Source organism: Schistocerca serialis, chromosome 6 (assembly GCF_023864345.2).
Source record: "Schistocerca serialis cubense isolate TAMUIC-IGC-003099 chromosome 6, iqSchSeri2.2, whole genome shotgun sequence".
Classification (NCBI taxonomy): domain Eukaryota; kingdom Metazoa; phylum Arthropoda; class Insecta; order Orthoptera; family Acrididae; genus Schistocerca; species Schistocerca serialis.
Window position 1 is genome coordinate 361,213,631 of NC_064643.1, and position 24,729 is coordinate 361,238,359.

At 43.3% G+C, this 24,729-nt stretch overlaps 1 protein-coding gene across 1 annotated transcript in view; it reads right to left on the reverse strand.

Annotated features, from left to right (window-relative positions):
• LOC126484872 (neuronal acetylcholine receptor subunit alpha-7-like) overlaps positions 1-24,729 on the reverse strand; it is a 330,385-nt gene that overhangs the window by 92,239 nt on the left and 213,417 nt on the right. The window contains exon 6 of the mRNA XM_050108467.1: positions 19,453-19,647. Coding sequence (XP_049964424.1) covers positions 19,453-19,647 — 195 coding nt within the window. The remainder of the gene's footprint in view (positions 1-19,452; positions 19,648-24,729) is intronic.

Genomic DNA, 24,729 nt, shown 5'->3' on the forward strand with positions numbered 1-24,729 from the left:
GAAAATGCTGAAGTTTAGATGGGCAGATCGTACAATTAATGAAGAAGTGTTGAAGAAAAGTACTTCATGGGACAACTTTGCTACAAATGGTTATATTGAAAGGACACATGCTTAGGTATCAAGGAACTGACAATTTGGTGTTGGGGCGAAGTCTTAGAGGTAAATTTGTAGAGGAAAACACAGTATGTGTGTTCAAGTAGATGTAGGATGCAGTATTTATACAGAAATGAATATACTTGTAGATCATAGTCTATCGTGGAGAACTGCATCGAACTACTCTTTAGACTTGAGATCACAACAGCAACACAGTAACCAATATCTAGTTGGGTTTTGAAATTTGCTTTATGTAGTTTGTAACTTTCAGATGTTTTTCACATTCTTATTAAAAATGTACACATTTTTTGGGTGTAAATGTGTACAATGAAAATAACAGATATTTTAAACTGTCGCTTCCTCACAACTCCTGCATTCTTCCTCTTTTGCTACTGTAGGACTTCTGATGCCCTCATCTTAGGCGCGTATCAGTTAGTATTATGTATTCGGATATGATTATTGCAGCTAAAGCAGTAGCAAGAGTTAAGGTTTTACAAAAACAATAGCAAAAGCTGGAGCTTATCTTCCGTGAGTAACTACCAGCGTTTGGCTGCATTATAAGGCAAAAAACAAAACTCGTTCACTGGGCGAAACTATAAGGACGTTCAAAAAGAAACGAGCCGGAGGCATAATTACAGAAACCAGTACCTTTATGTTAGAAGTATTGACCCTGGCTGTGGAAACACTTGGCTCACAGTGACACAAGGCGGTGAATGGCTGTCTCATAAAATTCCCGGTGCTGCGATGTTAACCAGTTCCGCACGTACAACTGGACGTCGTCGTCCGAGGTGATCGCTTGCCCCCCGCCCCCCCCCCCCCCCCCCCCCCCACCACACCACCACAGAGCCTTTTTAAGAGGAACACGGGAGAGAGGTCCGGATTGTATGGAGGGTGCCCTAGAACTTCCCATTTGAATTTCTGCGGGAGTTCCGCGACTGTGTTGGCCGTATGAGGCTCGTAGAGCAGAATGACCCCACGGGTGAGATTACCTGGTCGTTTTGATTTGATCGCTTGGCGAAGGGTGGTCAAGATTTGTGAGTAACGCTGGGCATTCACTGTTTCCCCGTGATTACGCCATTTTTGGTCCCCTTAAAAAGGCTCTGAGGGGCAAACGGTTCACCTCGGACGGCTATGTCCAGCTGTATGCGCGGAACTGCTTAACATCGATCGCAGCCCCGGGAATTTTGAGAGACAGCCATTCACAGCCTTGTGTCGCAGTGGGACAAGTGCTCAACAGCCAGAGTCAATTTTCTAACATACAGGTACTGGTTTCTGTAATTATGCCTCCGGAGCGTTTCTTTTTGAACGCCCCTTATAGTTTAGAAAGATTCTGAAATGTCTTACCTCGTCCAAAGCCTCAGCCTCGCTGAAATTCTTTGGTCTTACTTCAAAAGACAAGTAGAAATTACACCGATGCATTCTAAAAGCGAATGAGAATGTGGGCTATAGGAAGAAACAAATTGAACCGGTGCTCAAGAGGTGTAGAGAGTCATTTCAGATGAAGGACGTCTCAGAACAAAACTAATATGTCTCATTGCACTAAGAGATTTCTCATCTTTTTTTCTGAACGTTTGTGTTTGCGATTTATCGCTTTAAATATAAATTTGGTTTTAGTTATACGTGTATTACATTGATTTAATTTTAAAGTGAATAGTTTACGATATTCTACAACTACTTTTTTGTTTTAACGCTGCCATGAGTGCGTTTGTATACAATGTAAATCGTGAACAATAAGTTTTTCCAGCGTGACGGCCAGCCAAAAATATAAGCTGAATGCCTCGTAGACATTAGGTGACACCAAGCAGCTTAGTTGCAGGCTATTTCCTTTACGACTTTCTTCTGGATAAATCATTATCCCATGAATACTTCGGTTATTTGTAAAAGGTGTTTGTAGTTCTCTGGCACGTATACAGAATACGTGGTTAGTAAGGGTTTAAATTCGAGCCTGTGTCAAGAAGGGTAGCCTATCGTTTCTCTGCTGTAGAACAAACATATAAAACATTATCTTCCAACCAGCTGTTTGTAACGAACTATTGTTTTAATCATTCTAATGCTAACAGCTGTTTTAGTAGTAATAATAGTAGTAGTAGTAGTAGTTGTAGAAAGAAGTGAATACAACCAATAGAATATGAAACAAAAAGTCGATGTTATAAGATGCGCATAGGCATTAGGTCTGGCAGTTGTTGCCACGTTAATTAGTTGGCTACATATCTAATAAATATACGAGTCACGCTCAATTACTATAGTTGTTTCTTTCAGCAGTCGTGGGAGAGTGGATCACATTCTTCTACAACGTATATTCTTGTAATGCTGACAAGATAGTCCACGGCCATGGGTTCTTATCAAAGCAGTATCTGCCCAGCCAACTCTATACGTTCTACGTTTTTGTAAGAGGAATTTAGAAACAATGATTATTATTTTTGTTGTGGTACTGAGTTCGAAAACAATTTTGAGGCAGCTTTCCATGTGTATATATTTTCTACAATTCTCTTCATCTATGCATAACTACTGCAACAAACATACATTTGAACCTGCTTATTGTATTCAACCCTTGGTGTCTGCTACTGTTTTTACCCGTCAAACTTTTCAGTATTACCAAATTAACTAGGTGCGTCAAAATGTGTCTTATAAACCTGTCCGTTATTTTGGTTACCCAATTTACCCGTTTAATCTTCTGTCACACAACGTTTCAGATGCTCCTGTTCTCATCTGGTATATACTATTCGTCATCCACGTTTCACTTTTACATTATGTTAGATATAAATAGTTCAAAAAAGCATTTCCAACCATTAAAAATTATATTTCAAGTTAAGATGTTTCACTTTCTCAGAGAAACTTTTCTTGCTATTTCCAGTCCACATTTTATATCCCCTTCACTTCAGCCGTGGACAGTTATTTTAATGAACAACTAGCAGAACACATCTACTACTTTTAGTATCACACCATTAGATTAGATTCGACTACTCCCAATTACAAATGTTTTACTTTTATTGATATTCATCTATTTATCTGTTTATAGGACACTGTCTATTCTGATTTACAGAGATTCCAGGTCCTAACTCGTCTCTGACAGAATTAAATACTTTCTGTTCCAAAATTCTCCTTGTTTCTTTTACTGTTTCCTCAGTGTACAAATTGAACAGCGTGCAGGATAGCTCGCAACCCACTCTCACCCGTTCTAGCTATTGCCTCCATTTCATGTCCTTCGATACCCTGTGCAATAGGTATTTTGTTTTCTGAAATACAGCTGAGTGGTCTAAGGCGCTGCAGCCATGGACTGTGCGGCTTGTCCCGTCGGAGGTTCAAGTCCTCCCTCGGGCATGGGTGTGTGTGTTTGTCCTTAGGATAATTTAGGTTAAGTAGTGTGTAGGGTTAGGGACTGATGACCTTAGCAGTTAAGTCCCATAAGATTTCACACACATTTTCTTAAATACAGTTTCCTAGCCTGTGAATTGTGTCACGAGTAAATATCTGAACACTGCTACATTTACAAACAATGAATTTATCTTCTAGATCAGAGTAGTAGAATACATTAGTAAGTCTCCTTTTACGAGGTGCCATTGTGAAAAGCGAAAGCTGCCTTTCAGTATACCTCAAGGAAGTGTGATGGTACTATTACTATTAACGATACAGACTGAGGTGACAAATGTCATGAGATACCTACTAATATCGTGTCGGACCTCCTTTTATCCGGCGTAGTGCAGCAAATTGACATGTCTTGGAATCAACAATTCGTTGGAAGTACCTTGCAGAAATACTCTGCCGTCTCTACAGCCGTCCATAATTGCAAAGCCGGCCGCGGTGGCCGTGCGGTTCTGGCGCTGCAGTCCGGAACCGCGAGGCTGCTACGGTCGCAGGTTCGAATCATGCCTCGGGCATGGGTGTGTGTGATGTCCTTAGGTTAGTTAGGTTTAAGTAGTTCTAAGTTCTAGGGGACTGATGACCTCAGCAGCTAAGTCCCATAGTGCTCAGAGCCATTTGAACCATTTGAACCATAATTGCAAAAGTGTTGCCGGTGCAGGATTTTGTACCCGAACTGACCTCTCGATTGCGTCCATGAATGTTAGATGGGGTTCATGTTGGGTGATTTGGGTGACCAAAACATTCGCTCGAATTCTCCAGAATGTTCTTCAAACCAGTGGCGAACAATTGTGGTCTGGAGACATGGCGCATTGTCATCCATAAAAATTCCATCGTTGTTTGGGAACATGAAGTCCTTGAATAGGTACAAATGGTATCCAAGTAGCCGAACATAACAATTTCCAGTCAATGATCGGTTCAGTTGGATCAGAGGACCCTGTCCGTTCCAAGTAAACACAGCCCACACCATTATGGAGCCACCACCAGTCTGTACCGTGCCTTGTTAACAATATGGGTTCTTTGGTGTCTGCGCCACACTCGATCCTTACCATCGGCTCTTACCAACCAAAATCTGGACTGATCAGACCAGGCCACGGTTTTCCAGTAGTGTAGAGTGCACCGGTATGGTGATCAGCCCAGGAGAGTCGTTGCAGGTGACGTCGTGCTCTTAGCAAAGACACTCGCATCGGCCGTCCGCTGCCATAGCCCATTAACGCTAAATTTCGCTGCACTGCCCTAACAGATACTTTCGTAGTACATTGATTCCTGCGTTTATTTCACGCAGTGTTGCTTGTCTGTTACCACTAACAACTCTGCACAAATGGCGCTGCTCTCTGTAATTAAGTGAATGTCGCCGGCCACTGCGTTATCCGTGGTGAGAGGTAATGTCTGAAATCTTGTATTCTCGGCACACTCTGGACACTGTGGATCTCTGAATACCGAATACCCCAACAATTTCAGAAAAGGAATGTCCCATGCGTCTAGCTCCAAGTACCATGCCGCGTTCAAAATCTGTTAATCCCTGTCGTACAGCCATAATCACGCGGGAAACCTTTTCACGTGGATCATTTGAGTTCAAATTACAGCTCCGCCAATGCACTGCCCTTTTATACATTGTGTTGGCGATACTACGGTCATCTGTTTTTGTACATGTCGCTACTTCATGATTTTTGTGACCTAAGCGTACAGGGTGATTCTTATAAACCTTTTAAAAACCCGCGAAACGACGTAGATGACGCTGAAACAAGTTATTTAGCCTAAGAGACATTGGGCCACAAATTTCGGGAAATACCCCAAAAGCGGATGACTAAGTCAGTTCAAACGTTGGAACAATAAAGGCCGTATCATCTCGATTTGGACCAAAATATTGCAGTGTTCAAACCAACCATTGGATTTTGGGTAGTTACTTATCGTTTGACTACATAATCGATTATAAGTCGCTCAAATAAGACAGAACTGCTCAGTATGAATAGTCGAGTCGGCGTAAAAAGATTCCTGAAAGCTAGCAGTGGTACTGCCAACTTGGAGCTGCATAGCGCTAAAGCAAGGTCCGCGATAGTTGCTGTAGGCACAAACAACAGCCAGATATACAGGGTGTTACAAAAAGGTACGGTCAAACTTTCAGGAAACATTCCTCACACACAAAGAAAGAAAATATGTTATGTGGACATGTGTCCGGAAACGCTTATTTTCCATGTTAGAGCTCATTTTATTACTTCTCTTCAAATCACATTAATCATGGAATGGAAACACACAGCAACAGAACGTACCAGCGTGACTTCAAACACTTTGTTACAGGAAATGTTCAAAATGTCCTCCGTTAGCGAGGATACATGCATCCACCCTTCGTCGCATGGAATCCCTGATGCGTTGATGCAGCCCTGGAGAATGGTGTATTGTATCACAGCCGTCCACAATACGAGCACGAAGAGTCTCTACATTTGGTACCGGGGTTGCGTAGACAAGAGCTTTCAAATGCCCCCATAAATGAAAGTCAAGAGGGTTGAGGTCAGGAGAGCGTGGAGGCCATGGACTTGGTCCACCTCTACCAATCCATCGGTCACCGAATCTGTTGTTGAGAAGCGTACGAACACTTCGACTGAAATGTGCAGGAGCTCCATCGTGCATGAACCACATGTTGTGTCGTACTTGTAAAGGCACATGTTCTAGCAGTACACCGAGCGAGGCGGCGCAGTGGTTAGCACACTGGACTGACATTCGGGAGGACAACGGTTCAATCCCGGTCCGACCATCCTGATTTAGGTTTTCCGTGATTTCCCTAAATCGCTCCAGGCAAATGCCGGGATGGTTCCTTTCAAAGGGCACGGCCGACTTCCTTCCCCGTCCTTCCGTAATCCGATGCGATCGACGACCTCGCTGTTTGGTCTCCTTCCCCAACACAACCCAAACCCATAGCAGTACAGGTAGAGTATCCCGTATGAAATCATGAAAACGTGCTCCATTGAGCTTACGTGGAAGAACATGGGGCTCAATCAAGACATCACCAACAATGCCTGCCCAAACGTTCACTGAAAATCTGAGTTGATGACGTGATTGCACAATTGCGTGAGGATTCTCGTCAGCCCACACATGTTGATTGTGAAAATTTACAATTTGATCACGTTGGAATGAAGCCTCATCCGTAAAGAGAACATTTGCACTGAAATGAGGATTGACACATTGTTGGATGAACCATTCGCAGAAGTGTATCCGTGGAGGCCAATCAGCTGCTGATAGTGTCTGCACGCGCTGTACATGGTACGGAAACAACTCGTTCTCCTGTAGCACTCTCCATACAGTGTCGTGGTCAACGTTACCTCGTACAGCAGCAACTTCTCTGACGCTGACATTAGGGTTATCGTCAACTGCACGAAGAATTGCCTCGTCCATTGCAGGTGTCCTCGTCGTTCTAGGTCTTCCCCAGTCGTGAGTCATAGGCTGGAATGTTCCGTGCTCTCTAAGACGCCGATCAACTGCTTCGAACGTCTTCCTGTCGGGACACCTTCGTTCTGGAAATCTGTCTCGATACAGACGTACCGCGCCAGGGCTATTACCCCGTGCTAAACCATACATCAAATGGGCATCTGCCAACTCCGCATTTGTAAACATTGCACTGACTGCAAAACCACGTTCGTGATGAACACTAACCTGTTGATGCTACGTACTGATGTGCTTGATGCTAGTACTGTAGAGCAATGAGTCTTATGTCAACACAAGCACCGAAGTCAACATTACCTTCCTTCAATTGGGCCAACTGGCGGTGAATCGAGGAAGTACAGTACATACTGACGAAACTAAAATGTGCTCTAACATGGAAATTAAGCGTTTCCGGACACATGTCCACATAACACCTTTTCTTTATTTCTGTGTGAGGAATGTTTCCTGAAAGTTTGGCCGTACCTTTTTGTAACACCCTGTATACGGTATAACGCGTATAAGTGCAGATATTTCTATTGCTGACTGAGGACGGTGTACTGAACAACGTTACATCAGTATTTACATCATTTGCAGACTAATAATTATAGCCTTACAAGTTGTATGTTTTTGGGTTGATTAGTACCTCCAGGTACATGTGGCAGGTAACTGGGAAGCAGGTCAGGTGTAAAAGTGTGGACGAATGCACTCAAAACGATGTGTCTGTACTGACAGGCATAGTCAACTTGGTAGTGCAGTACGACAGTGCAGAAAACATCAGGTCGTAAGGCTTCTGACATGTTTGTGGAAAGACTGTTCGTCGCATAGAAAAAGCAATCAGCACGCTGATGTCTGTACATATCAAGGCATCATATATGAAAATGTTTGCGTTATGCCCATTACACACTGTATAGCTGCGACAACAATGGGGCATAGCCACAGGGACATTTTCAAAATCGCGTTACGTGACTTGTTGAGGTAGGCGCAAGAAGCTGGCGTGCCCAACTCACTGCGACTGTCAGGGATCGCTTTCTGTGCCCACTCGGCTATAGGAGTATATGTCAGGAGTGGTTTAAGGTAGAACGACCACATAATGGCAGCTACCGAAATGAGACTTTCAAACAACTAGCTAAACAGGTATTCCACCTACAAGGAATAGTGTTAACAAAACTATTATTAGAATAAATCTTTGGTATAGTTCATCGGTTTGGAATCCTTACCAGATTGAGTACATGAAAGACAAGGAACATCTAAAGAAGTGCAAGGCAGTTCGTGATGAGATGGTTTGAGCAGCGGGAGACCATTGCTGAAATTTTCTACTAGCCAACAGAGATGCTGTACGCCATGGAGAACGTTACTCTCAATATCCCGAAAACCACAAGTCAAGAAACAAATTACCTCTTACAATGTACGTCTTGCGCAATGGCCACGATGGTAAGACTAGAGAAATTTGGAATTTTTCGAAGGGCTATCGACATCTTTCATTCCTTCGTACCTAATGCTGCGAATGGAATACGGAGAGGGGCACACAGGTTCTTGTTAACTATGTACTCTTGACCACACAACATACGGTTGATTACGGCGCCCCGCACATCTGTGATGTAAATACTGTACTGTATTCGCAAACGACTTCGAGCTAATTTGGCGAAATGAAATTTCTTGTCTGTCTCTAACAATGAAGTTTTCACCGAATATGTAATTGGAAATATGCTTTCTTCAGAATTCGTCTTAGGATGTTTTCGTCTGACAGCTTGCTTTGATAAAAAAAAGAAACCCGGACAGTAATCTGGTTACCTACAGAAATTTCGACTAATGAATTACTTAATTTTCCGTAAATCGTTTCACATTTAAAGCCATTTTCTGATGACATAAAGACTGAAACTATTCTTCGTTCATAGTGAATTGGACACACAGCAGCTACGTCGTTTGGACTTCTAAGTCAAAATTTGAGACTTTGGTATTTCGTTGCGTTCCCAAGGGGAAGTAAGGGAAATTTCAAAATTTGGCAGAAAATTGTGATGACGCGTCCTGAATATCGCGTCCTGAATGTCAAAAATGCAAACTCGAAGCATGAGATAATTCGACTTCCAATCCCCTACCATCGATGCGGCTTAGAATCATGGTTCTCAGGTCTGGAGGATGGGCACAAAATCTACCACAGACTGCAGATTGACGACATTTTTTCATATTTTTTGTTACATCACATCACATTTTCAACTGCGAATTACTTGATAGAATCCACGGAAATGTGGCTACCTTTGATTGTACGCGACAAATAACTATGTTACAGAATAATAATTGTACCGGACTTTGTCGAATATCTTTAAAGACTTTCAGAGATTAGCTGTAATTTTCAAACAAAATCGAACTTCCTTGTAATCTCTTTGACTTACGTGTACCGCTAGGAGTCATTAATGCAAATTAGTGGGAAGTTTCAGCGTTGTTATTTGGTAGGAATAAAGCCTCTCTTGATTTCACATTGGGTTTTAGAATTTCTGAGCCTGCAGTAACACGATCTGTATGCAGAGTCGGCTCATAACTGGAGCTGATTAAATTACGACATCAAAGACATGTACCAGAAGCGAGAACATTTTATACTGTGGGACCTCGTCTTTCGGAGTGGGGCAGGCTTCTTTGACGTTCAAATCATGGAATTTGTAAGCGACTCCTCACCAACATCTACGAAAGGAAAATTTTCAAGTTACTTGCTGCAGTCAAGTCAAATCGAAAATTTCAATTATATTTTGCTCACAGACGCCGAAAAGTTTTTGATCTCTGATGAGAAAAGCTATTCCTTGACCGTCACTTTGTGTCCATAGAGGAAAGCTACTTGACTTGAAGTTTTCCTCATACATTTTTTGGCTTGTATGACGCATTGACTAGTGCGACAAGGATTCTTTACTGTAACGAAAATTTTAACTACAAATGATGAAAAAATAATACGCTTTGCCAATTACGATGAAAAAAGAAAGAACCGTGTTCAGAAGCTGTTACAAAAAGACTTTATCAGAGCTATAAGCGTCATCATTAGAATAGCAGAGTTCGACGCTGAAAACTTTTAGACAGATTAATTCATATTGAATGTCAGAAGCACATAAAACAGAGAATAAGACTTGTGGAATTACAATTTTTTGTGATTTTTCTGGAGTGTTGTGAAAAATCCAGGAAGTGTGGTTTTATACGAAAAGTTTTCACTATGTTCAGCGTACAATACCCCAAAGCTTAAAACCAAAATCTATAGCATGTCATTCTCATTGATGTCGATGAATTCAAAAGCTCCTGTTTTTTCGACAAAGACAGTATTTCACGAAGCGATTTCTGAGTTCTGATTTCTTTAGAATCTTCAGTAGCTGTTCCTACACAAGATTTTAGACATGAGATAACAGGCAAATTTATTATGTACAAAAATACTGAAGCAGTTAAGTTTTTGATGAAATAATGTACGTTGTGAAACTACATCCTAAAGCTTGGTAAGACTAGTACAGTGATGTGGTACTTGCCAGTATTACACTGAAGTCTTTGGCAAAAAAATACGGAAAAATGAGGTTTATTTGAGGAGCAAGGCAGGCAGTACTGAGTAATTTGAGCTCCGTTGACATTGCGAGTAGCACGTAACTGGTCTCTGGCCGATACCATAGTTCTAAAATTTAGGAAAGTTTCGTTTTTTGCTACAATTCCAATGGAAGCATTAGCAGGAGCTACTGTACTTGTCTTTCCTACAGTCTGAAATGCCGTTAAAGTAATACATGTAAGAATGTATTTATTTTAGTATCTCGTCCTATTATTTATGCATAAAATACTACCCATTTGTGTAGGATCGCATTTTGAAACCTTATTTACGTATCTTAAATTGTTTGTGATAAACGTGGGCTGTATGTTTGCAATTGTTGCTTACTTGAAATGAGGGTTTTGTAGGGATGGACGGATAATGGCTGCATGTCTGATTGCGCAAATATGAGTCATGCCTGTAAAATGAAGTCTTAACACCAAGTCCTCCGTAGCGAAACAAAAAAAAAAAAAAAGTAAAATATTTCAGGACCTCTTAATACTAAGCGAATAAATTATTTCAGTGCCACTCACTTCGGATTCTATTCAGCTCCGAGTGCAATTTCCAAGGAACTCAGGAGAATCTGTTGATTTAAAACAAATAAGGCAATACTATGATGGATTCTGTCCTACGAAAAACAATAGCTCTAAACAACTTTCTACAGCTTAAATGCAGCGACTTTCGCCAGGTACGTGTACAGCTTCTGATGCTGAGCAACAAGGATCTCCATTTTCTCATTCACATTCTTGAATTCGATGCTTTAAAAGATGTATTTTGTAAGAAAGAGAAAAAGAATAATTGTGGTTCCGGCAGTAGTTCCAGATATGATTTCCCTTTGAACCAATATCTTCTCAGATATCTCGTAAAATATGTGGCAAAGCAATTCGAATCATTCATTGTATGGCATAAGATCGGTAGTGATCGTGTTTTGTGAAACTGTTCCCGTAGTTGATCTTATATTATTAGTTCTCTACATTCACCCGGTGTATTCTGAAAGTATGGATGTTCATCCCTGAACAAATATTTGTTACATACTCTTCTTTAGAAATCTAGTAAAATGATTTAATGAGTTCCTATTCATAAAAATACTCCACTAGTATTCCCACGTCACGTTGTCATTACGATTACATTGCTTGAGTGTCACTTTTCTTCCGAAGGAACCTCGTAATAGGTAATTACAAAAATTGATGATTTTAAAGAAACACGAGGAAGTAATTTCTACACCCCACTGCGTCGAACAGTGCACTATTTTTTGTAAAAATTGCGCATTTCAGATTTGTTGTCATAGGACACGTAAATTTATTTTATGCAATACGCAGATCATACAGTCGCGCGTTTTAGTGCAAATCGGTTATTGTTAGCAAGATAGCAACAAGATATTCTACATATTTTGTGTTTGAGAGGCACAGCCTTTAGGTGTGATTCTGAACAATAACATGATGGGAACATCAGAGCGAGTATGAACTTCTTCGCTATGTTTGTTGGTTCATGCTCAGTTTTATGTCAAGGAAAAATAAAAGATCAACACAAGTTACTCATAAGGAGCGACATATGTACCAGATTATGCTATACGAATAGGCAGCAGAATAGCTTCTGGTCTGTCGTAGGGCATCTATGTCCAGTGCTTTGACGATAACGGCGCTCATTATAACATAAATCTCTCCCAAAGTGTTTTCCAAAAAGCGCTTTGTCACTTTTTTGATTGTTAAGCAAGCGTGAGAAATCTCCAGGAATGAGAGTAGGACTGCATATTGGTCCTTACTGGAATCGGAGGTCCACATGGTTCATTGTGAATGTAAACTGAGAATTAATGTCGTTTTTTACAAGAGATTCATGGCGCTGTCGCTATTCCATATCTTAGGGGGACAATGTCTGTCACCTATAGTGATAGAATGTTCCGAAAATTAAGTCATATGAGTGACATTTTGGCATGCTGCACCTCGTGAGTTGATAAGACGAAAGGTCAGATTGCCTTCTCACGTACAAACGTAATTTCCCCTGTAAAGATTTCTTATTGTGTGCCCGTGCCACCTGCTAGGCATACAGTGTGCTGTGTTATTAGTATGACAACCTGCTTGTGCATAGAGTTAACCACTTTCAGCAAAATTAGCTGATTCTCATTTCTCCGTCATTTTATTTGGGTGGAGAGCTGGCAGACCGTGGCTTGCGGTTGACCTTTGCGCAACGCTGCTATCGATGTTCACCTCGGGAATCAACGGTGCGATGCACTTCTCCCTTAGAAACATACGACTAATTCACAAAATTTTCGTTTTAACAAATACTGCCTCGCCTGAACTGAAAACCAGTAACTAATCCGCGTCGCAAGTCACAGATATTCTTGTTTCGTCCGCAGCAGCACTGAGCGAAGTGCGATCTGAAAACTTGCGCCTTTTTGTGGATTACTTCACCATTGAAGCACATCACGAAACATAAATCATGAGCTACGTTTAGTCTATTAGATGGTCACATTAATGTTCCATGTACGCTGTCTTAATAAATAGTAACTAACTTGTCTGGCATTATCATTTTCATTCCGACAGTGAACAAACTTGCCTGTGCTGATTGACAGTTCTGTACAGAGTTTCAGAGGTTTCCCTTGGCTGTAAGAATGGTACCAGAGCTGTCTCCAATAATCCGCTACAAATTAATTCCTAGCTGGAAGATATACTCGTACGTGCACAGTCATAGAGTTCTGTTTATCATCTTTAAAAAAAATAAATTTACATACGAGGGAAGATAGGAAAGTAAAGTATAATAATTTTATCACCAAAAAGTTTAACAGGTAACGAAATAAAAAAATTGCAAATGAATTTACGTCTTTTACCTGTTTTATACATAGTCACCAACGTTTTTAGCACATTTCTCCCATCGTGGTACCAATTTCAATATGCTCTGTTCGACGAAGTCCTTTTAGCTGGAGTATACCCATCTGCGGACTTTCACTTCCGCATCTGTCGCAAAGCGATAGCCGGCCAGGAATTTCTTCACGGGGCCAAACAGATGAAAGGCTAACGGTGCAAAGTGTGGAGTGTATGGTGGATGCTGAAGAACCTCCCACCAAAATTTGTCGATTTTCTCACCAACAGGACCAGCAACATGGGAGCGAGTATTGTTATGAAGAAGTTTGACACGGTCAGCGTTAATGTTTTGTCGTTTGTCACGTAGGTCACGACGGAACATAACCAAGGTTTTAATACAGTCTGCAGCATTCACAGTGCTCCCGTGTTCAGCAAAGTCCACCAATAATACTCCAAGCGTATCCTAGAACACTGTCACAAACAGTTTTACAGCAGACTGACTCAGTCTGGATTTTTTTCGAACTGGGGAACCATCGTGTTTCCATTCCTCATAAGTCTTCTCGGTTTCGGGCGTGTAGTGGCACGCCCCACGTCCCATCACAAGTGGTGATTCCTTACAGACAATCATGACCTTCTGCAGCTCATTGCGTCAACTGATCCAAGTTTGTCATCATTCGGTGATCCTTGCAGTTGTCTGTCAGTTTCTTAGGCACCCAGCGAGCACTAACTTTACGATATTTCACCTTGTCATGAACAGTGTAGTATACCGCACGATAGCAAATGTTGAACTGCTGCGATAAGGAGGTGCCCACGCAGATCGTTCAAAATTGATGCCTCAATTGCTTCGACGTTTTGCAGAGTTGCAGCTCTTCCTAGCGCCAGAACGTGGCGAATCTCCGAGTTTCACATGACCCTCTTGGAAGAATGCACAACTTCTGGAGGAATTGCTACGGTTCACAGCCATCGTCCTACCCGCCCCGCATGTTCCTGTGAATTCCACTCGGCTTAATGCACTTTGGTCCCCACAAATATCGAACTACGCTTCGTAGCTCTTCGCCAGTTGACGACAGTAACATGCGCACCATGTTTGTTTCGTAGTGCAGGCCCCTCTCGCTGTAGCTGCACATGAAAACAAAATACTCTGTGTAGCGCAAAGTTCAAACTATATCGTCTGAAATTTCAACATTCCAGATACAATACCAGGGGAGAACAAAAATTATTGTGAGATACTTCCCGATCCTTCCTCGTTTAGCAATGATTGAGAAAAATCAGGACATCCGGCCGTCTGCAGGCACTGTTATAAAACAACGGTGAGGGCTGAAAATTTGTGCCGGACCGGGACTCGAACCCGGATGCTCCGCTTCTCTAGAATGGATGCGTTGTCAGCATCGGTTATCCCGACACATTTCCCCTCCCACCAAAATTCTCAACATGTCTAGCGCGTATAGCGCCTCTGTCTATTAGCCCCACTCTTCGTATTGCTAAGTCCCGCATAGAATCGGAATATTTGTTGCATCCTTCGTCTGCAGCGATGATATACATTAAAATCCCCGTTGCTTAGAGGAGCCAAAACAAAATGGCGCAGCCCTTTGATAAAGTGGAAGAGCGCGCGGTTATTCGTTTTCTGGAAGCATGCAGCAACAATAAACCATCATACGACGTGGTGGTCAGGTGGTGCAGACGCTTCCAGCGTGGTCAAACAAATAACGACGAAGCATGAAGTGGTAGATGACCTCTCGATGAAGAATCGGGAACCGCAAGGGAAGTGGAAGCCCTCGAGCTCGAAGATCGACGTATCACAATGGAGGCGATAGCGGAAAAGAGTGAAAACCAGTTACAGATCAGTTTTCAGCATCTTGTACTACACTTTGAATTTTATAAAGTTCACCTCTCGCTGGGTTCCGCGACAGCACACAGGAGAATCTTGTTGTGGTTTCAGCTGAATTTAGATGACTGCTTTAGCCTGTTAATCACCGTCGACAAGTGATGGGTATATTACTATGACCCCGAGATAGAGGAGAAAATGCAAGCAGTGGTAACAAATGGACTCTACCACCGCTGAAAAAGGTGATGCTGAGTGTTTTATAGGACTGCCATGGGGTGGTGCCAACAGAATGTGCTCGTAAGGGACAAAATGACGCAGGATAATTCTATAAAGCAGTCCTGACGAGTCTAAGGGAAGCTGTCAGGGCGAAGCGTAGCGGGAAAGTGTCCAAGGGCGTGATTTTGTTGCAGTGTCTTCATACTCCGCCCTCGGATGGAGATACCATTGCGTAGCAAGCATTTCCATTGTGACGATGAGGTGATTGCTCTAGGTGTAAAGTTCCTTGAACAACCGAAATGCGAAGTTCAACAGCCAAATCTCCACCAAGACATCCATCGTTAGGAGCCACGTGTTGCAGAAGCAGGATGAACAGAGAAGGACAAACACCATCATCCAGTTTCACGTACACAACTTCTGTGTTTGGATATTGTACCAAGACTGTATGACTACCCGTCGTAAATATCACACCCATTTGTGTATATACAGGGTGGTTCATTGATAGTGACCGGGCCAAATATCTCACGAAATAAGCATCAAACGAAAAAATTACAAAGAACGAAACTCGTCTAACTTGAAAGGGGAAACCAGATGGCGCTATGGTTGGCTGGCAAGATGGCGCTGCCATAGGTCAAAGGGATACCAACAGCATTTTTTTTAAATAGGAACACCTAATTTTCATTACATATTCGTGTAGTACTTAAAGAAATATGAATGTTTTAGTTGGACCACATTTTTCGCTTTTTGATAGATGGCGCTGTAATAATCACAAACGTATAAGTACGTGGTATCACGTAACATTCCACCAGTGCGGACGGTATTTGCTTCGTGATTCATTACCCGTGTTAAAATGGGCCGTTTACCAATTGCGGAAAAGGTCGATATGATGTTGATGTATGGCTATTGTGATCAAAATGCCCAACAGGCGTTTGCTATGTATGCTGCTCGGTATCCTGGACGATATCATGAAAGTGTCCGAACCGTTCGCCGGATAGTTACGTTATTTAAGGAAACAGGAAGTGTTCAGCCACATGTGAAACGTCAACCACGACCTGCAACAAATGATGATGCCCAAGTAGGTGTTTTAGCTGCTGTCGAGGCTAATACGCACATCAGTAGCAGACAAATTGCGCGAGAATCGGGAATCTCAAAAATGTCGGTGTTGAGAATGCTACATCAACATTGATTGCACCCGTACCATCTAAGCACCAGTAATTGCATGGCGACGACTCTGAACGTCGTTTACAGTTCTGCCTCTGGGCACAAGAGAAATTACGGGACGATGACAGATTTTTTGTACGCGTTCTATGTAGCGATGAAGCGTCATTCACCAACAGCGGTAACGTAAACAGGCATAATATCCACTATTGAGCAACGGAAAATCCACGATGGCTGCGGCAAGTGGAACATCAGAGACCTTGGCGGGTTAATGTATGGTGCGGCATTATGGGAGGAAGGATAATTGGCCCCCATTTTATCGATAGCAATCTAAATGGGTGCAATGTATGCTGATTTCCTACGTAATGCTCTACCGATGTTACTACAAGATGTTTCACTGCAAGACAGAATGGCGATGTACTTCCAACATGATGGATGACCGGCACATAGCTCGCGTGCGGATAGCATGTTTCATTAGAGGTGGATTGGTCATCGAAGCACCATACCATGGCCCGCACGTTCACCGGATCCGACGTTCCCGGATTTCTGTCTGTGGGGAAGGCTGAATGGTATTTGCTATCGTGATCCACCGACAACGCCAGACAACATGCGTCAGCGCATTGTCAATGCACGTGCGAACATTACGGAAGGCGAACTACTCGCTGTTGAGAGGAATGTCGTTACACGTATTTCCAAATGCATTGAGCTTGACGGACGTCATTTTTGAGCATTTATTGCATTAATGTGGTATTTACAGGAATCACGCTGTAACAGCATGCGTTCTCAGAAATGATAAGTTCACAAAGGCACATGTATCACATTGGAACAACCGAAATAAAATGTTCAAACGTACCTACGCTCCGTATTTTAATTTAAAAAACCTACCTGTTATCAACTGTTCGTCTAAAATTGTGAGCCATATGTTTGTGACTATTACAGCACCATCTGATTGAATGAAATCTAACATTGCAAATATTTATATTTTTTGTCCTCTGTTATTTTATCTTCAGTGACTGTTTCTTGTTGTTAACAACATGTCCTTGAATCACATTATCTTTGGTTTATCGAGAGAAATTTTAAAACAATGTGCATTTGCTATCGTATTTTATATAAAAATTGTGCATTCCACTTCATTTACACTATCATTATTAATGAATACAGCGCTGAATAGCATAACAAGTATTGAAATCATACAATGTAGGCTTTCACCGCCGGTATTGTATTTACTTAAAAACTTCCGGGCTGATAGGCCGTGGTCGAAGTATAAAACTCTCCCCTGACGTTTCGTCTCCCGCAGCCCGGAAGTTTTAAGTGTAGAAATTATTGAAATATTGCCTCCCCCCTCCCCCCGTTAAAGAAATATCCAGGTGAGCCTTCTGTTTTCGGATTCTGGTTCGTCGACCATGAACAGGGATTGCTTCACAATGATATTGAAAACGCTCGAGGTGTTAGGCATGATTCTGGAGGGAACAGATTGTGGAAATCCACGGGAACCCGTTTCATCCCCGTTACAGAGCTTCGAAAATAGGGAGTCCAATCAGCCGGTAACCTCCCTCTCTCCCCCTTAGCCCTCCTCTACCACCTAACAGAACTTATCATTCTCTCAGATACTGAAATCTTACTGATTCAGAAGAATAACTAAGATCTTAAGTAATAAGAACCAACAGATGAGTGATCTCTATGTATTGCTCAGGTGACCTAAATTCGCTGGACTTCTTTTTCTGTAGACATTTCAGAAATGTTGTTTATTAATCAGATAAGGACTAATTGCCACGATACATACAAGTGTGAAAATAATATTAAATGAAAAACGCTTTTCCAATGTGCTGCAAACTTATATTTACTTATTCCTGGCCCCAGTTCTAGACCAAATATAATTTTGCAGAACATTTGGAAAGTGTTTTCTGTTTGATATTGTTCTCACCTTCTCACGCTTCTCTAGTATTGCCCCCCCTTTCATGTCCTTGGACTCTTCAGCATAACTTGCAGATAACATTTCAGTCCGTGTATTTCATCTCTGATAATTTCAGAATACCAAAGAGTATGAAAGATGTCTACATTGTATCAATGTCAGTATGCGTGACGAAAGTTCTGTTTTATGCATTGCTTTTGTCGGACGTTGCACCACCTGGCCACCAACTCACGACTCTGTAGCGTTAATGAGAGTTTTTCAGAATGATTGCTGGCGCCAAGGGGACGAACGTGAATAGGATGCTGTACAAACGGAAGTGGCGGGTAGAGAAGAATGAAAGTAGCAAACAATCCTAATAAACATAGGTATATGCTCAGGTGAAGTTACACCGATGCTGCAACACTGTTAATGTCTCATGCTACTTTTGCTTCGAAACATCGAAAGTGAGGCGAAAATTTCAAAGTGATGAACCTCGTTTGACGATCATCGTTCTGGATATCTTTAAGTACTGATAAATAGCGTTTCGACAGCAGGTAACTAGGGAGGGAACTACAGGCAACATTGCTAAAATCTTTTTCTGAATTTATAAGTGCCGTAAACGTTGAAAATTAATTCTTGTCCGTATTGTTACCTGTGAGTCTTCCTCTGAGTTTCATAATGTGCAGTGATGAAGATGACGATAAACGATATTCATAGGTTTACCGGGAGGCAACGGTCCTCGTATTTTCGAAACTCAGCAGCAGAATTGGACGATGTTCGGGACATGGTTTCCAGCTATCAATGTGCTCCTCTGGGTGCCTTATTCAACACCTCCTAGTTATTCAGTATCATTTCTAAACACCGGCTATATCAAAGTGTTTGTATCAGGCTGCATCGTTGTCTGACCCTTTCATATGCGGGAAATTTAGATGTTAAAAACTTGAATAAATCTCATTGATTTGTATGAAGGACACCTGTGAAAGAGCTTAAAAAAGAACCAGAAGGTGAGAAATGTAGTCGGTAGACGCCGGAGCGGAACGTGGAAGGTGTGGAGCGCGAGCGGCGGCGCGCTTGCGGCTGCGGCTGCGGCGGCGGCGGCGGCGGTAACAGCCGCTAGTTATAGGCCGGCGGAGCGGAAGGAGTGCCTGACCTAGCGTGAGCTTCTCCCCGGAGTCGGGCGGCAGCGTGAAGCCCAGCAGCGCCATGCTCGAGATGAGCACGCACGGCACGATCAGGTTGAAGAAGTAGTACAGCGTGCGCCGGCGGATCTGGATCGTGAACGTCACGTCCACGTACGGCTCCGGGCAGCACTGGTACACGATCGTATTCTTCTTCCCGGGCATACCTGTACAAACAGACACATCACTCATTTCATGAAATCACACTTTCTACCTTATTCAGAGTTGCAGCGGGCGGTCAAAAAGCTTGCGTTTGAGGGCGTTCAACAGCGCATATGCAACGTAGCACGACTCCGATGCGGGTGTACGCGGAGGTGCCAAAAGTCGCAGGATACCTCCAGACAACGTGTCGGAGCTACTTTTTCCCGGCGTAGTGCAGGCGTCCGACATGGCGCGGACTCAACAAGTCGGTGGAAGTCCATGTACGAGGGCGAGTCAAATGAAAACCTTAAATTTGTAATAACAAATCGAAATTTCGCGCCGTTATCCTGTAAGTTGGTAAGCGTGCTACAAACAGCGTGCAGAATGGCCTGTAGGGGGCATCATAGTGCAGATGCACACATACCGTCGCAGTATCAGTATAAAGATGGTCGCCCCACTTGCGACTTGCACCAGAGAGAACAGCGTTCTGTTATTCGGTTTTTGCTTAGTGAATGTCTGAAACCTATTGAAATTCATCGACGAATGAATGTTCAGTACGGTAATGCATGTTTTTCACAGCAGCAAGTCTACAAATGAAGTAGGAAGTTTGCAAATGGCGTGACTATACTGAAATATGCCCCTCGTCCAGATCAGGCACAACGAGTTGTGACTCCACAGAGCATTGCAGCAGTTGAAGCCATAGTGGAGGAAAACTGCCGAGTGACACTGAATGACATTGCAGCATGTTTACAGATTAGTCATGGGTCAGCACACCACATTGTGCAAGATGTGCTCCAGTTTCACAAACTGCCTGCAAGATGGGTGCAACGGCAGCTGACTCCTGAAATGAGAGAACGACGTGTTGATGCTTGTGAAGAACTTCGGCGCTTTGAACGAGAAGGTGATGGCTTCCTTGTGAGAATCGTTTCTGGGGACGAAACCTGGGTTCACTTCCACCAACTGGAAACGAAGAGAGCTAGCAAGGAATGGCGCCATTCCTCATCACCAAGTGATTTCCATATGTTTGGACCACTCAGAGACGCAATGGGAGGAAAGAAGTTCCGTTCTGATGAAGAGGTACGCCAAGCGGTGCATGAGTGGTTGTGCGGACTACCAAAAGAATTTTTTTCTAAAGGAATTTATGCACTTTGTAAGCGCTGGAGGACTTGCATTGAGTGTTGGGGAGATTTTGTTGAAAAGTGATACAGCTTTGTACCACTTCTGCACAATAAATAATATTAAAAAAATATTTAAGGTTTTCGTTTGACTTACCCTCGTAGGAATACTGAGACATACTGCCTCTGTAGCCGTCCACAATTGCGAAAATGTTGCCGGTGCAGGAATTTGTGCAGAAAGTGACTCCTCGACTATGTCCCATAAATTTTCGATGGGATTCATGTCGGGTGATCTGAGTGGCCAGATCATTCACTCGAATTGTCCGGAAAGTTTTTCAAACCAGTAGCGAACAAATTTTGCCCGGTGACATGGTGCATTGCCATCCATATAATTTGCTTCGTTGTTTGGAAACGTGACGCCCATGAACGGCTGCAAATGCTCTGCAAGTAACCGCCCATAACCATTTCCAGTCAATGATCGGTTCAGTTGGACCAGAGGGCACAGACCATTACACGGAAATACAGTGAACATCATTGTGGAACCACCACCAGCATGCACAGTGCCTTGTTGACAACCTGGGTCCGTGGCTTCGTGGGGTCTGCGCCACACTCGAACCATGCCATCAGCTGTTACAAACAGAAATCGAGATTCATCTGATCACGCCACGATTTTCCAATCATCTAGGTTCCACCTGCTATGGTCACGAGAGCAGGAGAGTCGCTGAAGGCGATGTCGTGCTGTTGGCAAACGTACTCATGTCGGTGGTCTGCTTTGTTTTTGTTTTGTTTTAGGGCGACGCACCCAAGTCAAAACTATAGAACCCGAAGACAGAGAGGAGTTAAACGACTACACGTCAATCCTAGTTGACATAAGAGAAGACAGCTAAAAACAGGGACGTGGAGAAAGGACTACAAAAGATAACATACAGAAGCGGAGGTCCAAAACTAAAAATTAAATTGCCTTCTCCATATTGCTGTGACGGATAAAAAGTAAAACGCGATCGTCAACACACGCGTCGTTTGCTAAAACGGCCGATAACTCAGACGGAACGCCCAAGCGGATACGTAAACTGTCAAAAAATAGACATTCCGTCAGGAAGTGGCGGACAGTTAAAACTTGGGCGCAATGTGTACAAAGTGATGGGGGGAGCGCCACTTATTAAATGACGATGGCTAGAAAGGCAGTGCCCAATAGGCAACCTAGTTACAATGACCTCCTCCCGGCGGGATGGCCATGAGATCGTCCAAGCCACTGGGAGAGGCTTAATAATCCTGAGCTTATTCCCACGAAGGGAGGACCGATGGCGATGTCAAAGGTACACCACCTCCTGACAGATGGCAACACAGAGATTATTGGAGGGAATATAGGCACTCGTGGGCTGAGGTACGAGGACTGCTGCCTTGGCAGCGGCGTCAGCAGCCTCGTCTTCTGGCAGACCGACATGACCAGGAACCCACAGTAACTTCACAGTGACTCCACAAAGAGTGAGAAAGTGACAGTTTTCCTGGACCTGTTGCAATAAGGGATGGGCGGTGTACAGTGCACATAGACTTTGAAAGGCGCTGAGAGAGTCTGAACAGAGGACACAATCGAAAAGTCTCTGTCGCCGGCTGCACTCTGTGGCCTGATACAGGGCGAAGAGCTAGGCTGTAAATACTGAGCAGTGTGCCAGAGGCCAATATCTAACGACGTGGGCGCCAATGATGAAGGCACACCCGACACCACAGTGAGTCCGACAGCCATCATTGTACACGAAGGTACTATCGCGAAATTCCATGTGGAGGTCGTGAAACTGAAAACGATTGACTGAAGCCGGAGTAGCGTCCTTAGGAAGCGAATTAAGGCCAAGATTAACACGGGCCACTTCACGAAGCCAAGGTGGTGAAGGGTTCACGCCCACAGGGAAAGTAGCAGGTAGTGTGCAGTTAAGCTGCCGGGGCAAGCGCCGAAAGCGGACTTCAAGAGGAGCAAAGAAGAGGGACGCGCCCCATATTGGCGATCAAAGGGTGGGTGGTCACGCATGGAAGATAAACTGCATGCATACCTGCTGAGGAGAAAGTCACAGCGGTAGGACAGTGGTAGATCACCAGCTTCAGCACACACACTCTCAACCAGGTTAGTGTAAAAGGCTCCAGTGGCCAAATGGATGCCACGATGGTGAATAGTGTTGAGATGGCGTAATAGGGATGGACGTGCAGATTCATAAAAGAAGCACCCATAGTCGAGTTAGGAACGGACAAGGGACCGATACAAACGGACGAGGACGGTTCGATCGGCACCACAGGAAGTACCATTGCGGACACGTAGGACATCGAGGGACCGCGTCGGTGGTCTGCTGCCATGGCCCATTAACGCCAAATTTCGCAGCTCTGTCCTAACGTATACGTTCGTCGTACGTTCCACATTGGTTTCTCCCGTTATTTCACGAAGTGTTGCTTGTTTGTTAGCACTGAGAACTCTTCGCAAACTTTGCTTCTCTCGGTCACTGCGTTGTGCATGGTGAGAGGTAATGCCTGAAATCTGGTATTCTTAGAACCCTCTTGACACTGTGGATCGCGGAATATTGAATTCCCTAACGATTTCAGAAATGGAATGTCCAGTGCATTTGACTTAAGGACTGTTCTGCTTTCAAAGCCTGTTAATTCCCGTCGTGCGGCCGTAATCACACATGAATCACCTAAGTGGAAATGAATGCTCATCCAGTATAATGCCCTTTTATGCATTGTTCATGTGACACTCCCACCCCCTTTATATGTGCGTATCGCTAACCCATGACGTCAGTGTATAAGCACCAACATGTAGGCAAGGGATTAGTTTGACATCCGTGTGTTTCCGACGTGCGTGCGCAAATCTGGAAACGTGAACTATGGCGACATTAGTACCAAACGCGTACAAACAGAACCAACGTGCTATTATTATTGTTTTGGCTGCTGAAGGACAAACACCTGTGTATGGGGCAGCACGTCTGTCGAGATGCACCGTTGTCGAATAATGCGCTATGTTCCGTGCGATGTTTCTGCTCCACGATAACGCAAGTCGCCATATGCAAATGTCGTAAGGCAAAAGTTACACCAGCTCAAGTGAAAGACATTCCTATAGTCCCGATCTCTCCACGTCCGGTTGACTCCTTCGATCCCTTAAAAAAGGCCTTGAATGGTGGACGTTTCCTGTTGTTCCTGTCGGACGGGTATGTGCAACAGGCAGTTCCAGTCTTCTTCACACAGAAGGACACGGTGTTTTGCCAAACGGGTATCTTCAACCGTGTGTATCGGTAGGATGATTACCTCAATACTCACGGCGATTTTTCCAGACTGGCATACCGATTCTGGACTGTACGGCCTTCGACCGGAATCTTTTTAATCGCCCATTATTTAACAGGACAGGAGGGTCAGGGGGAGATACGGTAGCCAGCGAGATGAACGTTTAAATGAAAGTTCCGCCATTTGGCTGTATAGATTGTTTACTCCTTTGTATAGTCATTTTCAAGTGCCACAGTATTAAGTACGATAAGACTTCTCTAAGTGGAGTCATCGTCGAACACCGAAGTCCGATCATTCTTAACAATGTGGCACACGAAAATTGCCAAAGGGTGAAATCATGATTGTGCAGTACCATAAACAACCTATATATACAAATGACGGAACTTTCATTTAAACAGTATTATATTATAGTGGCCACGAACTATGGAGAGATTATCAACGAAATGAATGCTGAGTCGGGGAGTGGTGAAACCAGCTGAGGATACAGGACACACTTTCTTAACGTCTCTCTCTCTCTCTCTCTCTCTCTTGCCATCATCCCCACTACATTACGGTGGCACAGATGTCGAAGGCTTTAATAGTAGTAATAGAATATATATAAAATACTATAATAGAATATTTAATTTTTTAAGACAACTTATTTGGATCGGCGCTTAGTACATCGCTTCAGCATGTAGGGTAAGAGAAATTGCGAATCAGGGAAATATGGCATTTGAGAAGCATACATTTGAA